Source organism: Penaeus chinensis, chromosome 40 (genome assembly GCF_019202785.1).
Source record: "Penaeus chinensis breed Huanghai No. 1 chromosome 40, ASM1920278v2, whole genome shotgun sequence".
Taxonomy (NCBI): domain Eukaryota; kingdom Metazoa; phylum Arthropoda; class Malacostraca; order Decapoda; family Penaeidae; genus Penaeus; species Penaeus chinensis.
Window position 1 is genome coordinate 10,119,546 of NC_061858.1, and position 5,000 is coordinate 10,124,545.

At 44.0% G+C, this 5,000-nt stretch overlaps 1 protein-coding gene across 2 annotated transcripts in view; it reads left to right on the forward strand.

Annotated features, from left to right (window-relative positions):
- LOC125047322 overlaps window positions 1-5,000 on the forward strand; it is a 10,074-nt gene that overhangs the window by 4,326 nt on the left and 748 nt on the right. For both annotated transcript variants that reach the window (XM_047645577.1, XM_047645576.1), the window contains exons 3-5: window positions 1,090-1,273; window positions 2,868-3,006; window positions 3,812-3,927. In XM_047645577.1, the coding sequence (XP_047501533.1) occupies window positions 1,090-1,273; window positions 2,868-3,006; window positions 3,812-3,927 (439 nt within the window). The remainder of the gene's footprint in view (window positions 1-1,089; window positions 1,274-2,867; window positions 3,007-3,811; window positions 3,928-5,000) is intronic.

Genomic DNA, 5,000 nt, shown 5'->3' on the forward strand with positions numbered 1-5,000 from the left:
TGCCTGACGTAGATGCAGTCGCCTGAATTAAGATACCCGTTCTGAATTAATGATCAGATTTATGTTTGAATAAACTAATGATGAAATAGATGGGCAAAGTGAAAGAAAAAGTAATGTAGTTTACTGCGTTTCCCAATCATATATGGAGAATTTCCTTGGTGTATTCTGTACTGAGAATCGAAGTTCAAACAGTTATTCCCTTCCCTTCTCTCTCTATATATATATATCTATCTATCTATCCATATATCTACCTATCTATCTATCTATCTATTTGTCTGGCTATCTATCTATCTCTCCCCCCTCCCTCCCTCCTTCCCTCCCTCTCTCTCTCTCTCTCTCTCTCTCTCTCTCTCTCTCTCTCTCTCTCTCTCTCTCTCTCTCTCTCTCTCTCTCTCTCTCTCTCTCTCTCTCTCTCTCTCTCGAACGGCTCGAACGGCTCGAACGGCATTTCCCCCATCTCCAAACCCTGTTATGTACATCCACAAACAAACATTTCAAGGAACAGGTAAATGTCGTGAATCATTCCGTAGATCCGCCTTGAGAAATGCATGGTTTCCTGTGTGTACATCCTTGCTTTTCAATCGTTTACACTATGAGTCCAAAAGTGGCTGGAGGATTTACTTTCTAGACAATCGGACCCGTGAGGTTTAAAGATTTCATTCTTTCAGGTCATTTCTTTTTTGTTTCTTCTCGTCCTTGAGAATGTATAATGCCGGCCTGTGATCTGTTCTCCGTTTTCTTTGCATTCATTTTTTCTTTTCCCTGCATTTATTTCGTGATAAGGGGTAATCCCAACGTCGTATTAGCATTTTATGGTGCTGTGTGTTTGTTCATATCCCATTCCCACTCTCTCTCTCTCTCTCTCTCTCTCTCTCTCTCTCTCTCTCTCTCTCTCTCTCTCTCTCTCTCTCTCTCTCTCTCTCTCTCTCTCTCTCTCTCTCTCTCTCTCATTATCTCACTCTCTCCCACTCACTCACTCACCCCCATTTCTCCCTCCCCCCTCCTCTTCCTTTCCACCCTCCTTCCCTCCTTTCCTCCCCGTTTCCCTCCTATCCACCCGTCCTTCAACCTCCCCTCTCTCCGCCCCAGGAAAGGCACGTACCGGAAGCAGCTGATAGCGCAGGAATCGGGGATCTACGTGGGGCGTCGGACCGTCGGAAGCAACCCAGGACTCCGCGAGAAACTGGCAGAGGGCATGGAGTTCCAGGCCCACGTCGTCAAGTGCCCCGGCGGGTCGTACGATTACATTCTCAAGGCCTGGGATGTGGGAAGGGTGAGGCGGCCGGGGTGCTGAGCTGGTGGGGGAGGGAGGGAGGGAGGGAGGGAGGGAGGGAGGGAGGTGGTTTGTGAAGTTTGAGGGTGTTTGGGGGTGGGGAGGTGTGTAAGGGGGTGGGGGGGGGGGGTATGTGTGCGGAAGCTGGATGTGTGTGTATGTGGGGACGTGTCTGTGTATCTGTTTCTGTGTCTGTTTCTAGACCTATTCCTGTTTGCTTCTGTTTATATATATATATATATATATATATATATATATATATATATATATATATATATATATATATATATATATACATATATATATACATATATATATATATATATATATATATATATATGTGTGTGTGTGTGTGTGTGTGTGTGTGTGTGTGTGTGTGTGTGTGTGTGTGGATGGGTGGGTGTGTGTGTCTATGTATGTGTGTTAATTTGTCCTTGTTTATATACGTTTTATCATCTGGTTTATTTACAAATCAGTTAAGCCGAATGAAAGAAAAATAGCAATTAGACAGAATATTTTCAATATAGTTCATCTGTTCCCCGTGCATGTGTACGCAGAGAACAATATTGTTCACGTTCCTGTAGAAGATTTGCATCGTGCAGTTCTCGTTTTATGAACAATTCGGCACACAGCGCACGCAGAGCCTCCATGTAATATTCACGGCCAAGCAATGTAGTGGGCCCGACCTTGTCAACAATATCAAAGAAATTACGAAAACATGGTGCACGGGAGGCTTCACCAGGTCAGCTGTCGGGTACTTTTTAATTTCATGGATATCAAAAACATGACGATAGAAATTCAAATTAAGCTTATTCACCCGCTCAGAGTTTTTTTGTTTTTTTAACTCATTAGCCAGCCTATTTCCATGCGATTTGTTATTACGAATATAAAAGAAATATGAGGAAAATATATCAAAGTATCTTTAAATCATCTTCTCAAAACATTTTTTTTTTTATATCATAATCCCATCAATCCTCATACAACAAAAAACTCCCCTTAGAAATTAATCACAAAATAACCATTAACTCCATTATTCTAAATTTTAAAAACATCCTCCCGAGATACCCGAGTCCCTGAAGCCCAGAGCAGGAGACGTGAAGCTCCTGCACGGCAGCCGTTCGAGGGTTTTTCTTTTCCTTTTTTAGGTAAGTTCCCTCCTAACGACCAGGCAGCCCTTTGGAATTTTTACTTTACATGGATTAGTCCCTGAACCTTGCGGTGTTTCCCTTCCGAGGTGTCGCGGGGTGGGGGTGTAGAGTTAGGGGTAGGGGCGGTGTTGATGTTGTGAAGTGTTGGTGGAGGACGTGGCGTGGCGTCGAGTGAAACGGGGTGGGTGAGATAGCGGGTGGGAGGAAGTGGGACGTGAAATGCAGTGATCTGATGCGATGTGATGTGGCGTGATGTGATGTGATTCCCGCTAGGTGTACTGCAAGCATAGTGTCGCTCGACGGCGAGGACATCCCTCTAATCAAAGAAAAATGCCATATAACCCAACTAACTATATTTCAACTTTCTCTCCACCCTTCTCCCTAATTCCTCCCCTTCCTCTCTTTCGCAATCTTTCTCTGCATCCGCAACCGTGCCCCGGGAGCAGGTGGCGCCCCCGGAGGAACATTACCCGAAGGAGGACGAGGAGATGGCGGCCGTCGTCATAGACAGGAGCGGGGATTACCTGACGGTTGCTTGCGGTCCCAATGTTGCTTTCACGACCAAAAAATCCTTTCTGACTGCAGGTGATTCTTTTGTGTGATTTTGTGTACTTTTGATTGCACTTGGAGGAATGGTGGTGTTATAGGTTATCAGAGAATCGCTATTATCAAAATTTGGAATATTTTTCATTTGATGTAAAGTCTAAATTACTGAAATGAAAAGGACATGTTTTGTTTTTATTTTTTCTTCTGTTCACTGCTTCATATTCTTTGTCTTTTAAATCTTTCTATCCTCACTTTCTCATTTATTTCCCTTTCTTGGGCTACTCTTTTATTGCAAATGATGTAAAATATCTGAATTCTAATCTTAATTTTGCATTCTGTCATATCGCTACACTGGTTCGTTCTCATTGTTCCTTTTATCAGCATTTGCTTCCTTCCCTTTCCATTCTTTTACGTTCTTTGGCTTTATTCTATTCTCTGTTCTTTTCTTGCTCCCTCTTTCGTGTCCCTCTTTCTCGGTTCTCGTCCCGGCTTATCACATACACTCCTTTCTCCTTTTTTTGCTTTCACTTCTTACTTTCTTCTCGTCATTCCTCCTTTCTTTCTCCATTTCATCCAGCTCCTCTTTTGCTTCAGCCTTCCGTTTTATATTTACATCCCTGTAAATTAAACTTGGCGGACTTTATTACGTTTCCTATCTGCGAATGTCTCCTTGCTCCGTTTCCAAGTTGTTATAGCGAGGCAAGATGTCTTTCCTTGTATGACCCTTGCTCTCCCACCCTCGCTTCCCTCTCCTTTCCCCTTTTTATGCCTCCTCTACTGTCCTCCCTTCCTCCCCTACGTCCCGTAGCTTGCCATTTACTTGTCTTTCCTGCTGCACCTGCAGGAGTGGACCCTGACGACCTGTCGCTGCCCTTCTCTCGACTGAAAGTTCGACTGTCCAAATCCGACACGAGGCCTGCGGAGATTCCCCTGGCAGCGTGGGAAGCCCGGCCAACACAGGTCGCTGTCCAGCCCTTCGATATATACTGACCCGCCGACATACACCGCCCACACATCGCCAAAACATAGCCAAGCACATCCAAACACATCTCAAACATGTCTCATGCACCGGCAAGCGCACGGTCCAAACGCTTTCTACGCCCATGAACACCAGCGAAATTCACAGATTTCCTGGTCCTGCCCTTTACCTGGACATACTAACACGTTCCCCCGTTATTGCTTTTATGTGCAACACTTCTCAACATTGACCGTGTTTGTGGGCACTTGTGATTCCCATTGCGCATAACTGTTAATATTCATAGTCTAATACCGTCTGTGTTCAATGGTTATTTTGTCATCAGATATTTGTGTTCAATAAGCTTGTGACCTGTTTAGCTGTTGTTCATACACGTCTGTCGTTCACTGTGGCTACAGGCTGTTTTTCTGTATATGCACATTTTTTGTTTACATGCAAAGTGACCCTTGCGATTTATGAAAGGTTCTGACAAATAAAACATTTTGCTTGAAATATTCGTTTTCCCTTTAAATTCACATATTTACAGCTATGCCACTTATTTCATGCCTAGTCATAAGAAACGTCATAAAAAATATGTTCTCTTTAATCTATAGGTTGAAAATCTCTTGCACACGTATGCGGCTCACGTTCCCTTAAGGGTTGACAATAAAGTGCCACGCCACTCACGGCTCCGAAAATCGTTAGTAACGTTCTTTAGTCTCTACCCCATTTGGCATCCCAATTAGGCTGTTCACTTAGTCATAAGTAGACTGTTGTGTTCCGGGGGAGCTGAGAATTTCTTGTGGAATTTGAGCGAGTGTGCTGAGAGAAAGCAGGAGGGAGGGAGATCGAAGAATCTAGAACAAAGGAGAGAGAAGGGAGAAGGAATGAGAGAAACTGGCTCGATAAAAATATTAGATTAGGGTCATGGATGAGACGTGCTAACAGAAATAGAGAGGAGAAGAGACAGAGAGAGAGAGACAAACAGACAGACAGACAGACAGACAGACAGACAGACAGACAGACAGACAAACAGACATTCAGACAGGAAGGGAGGCATGCAAGTAGAGATAGGAGT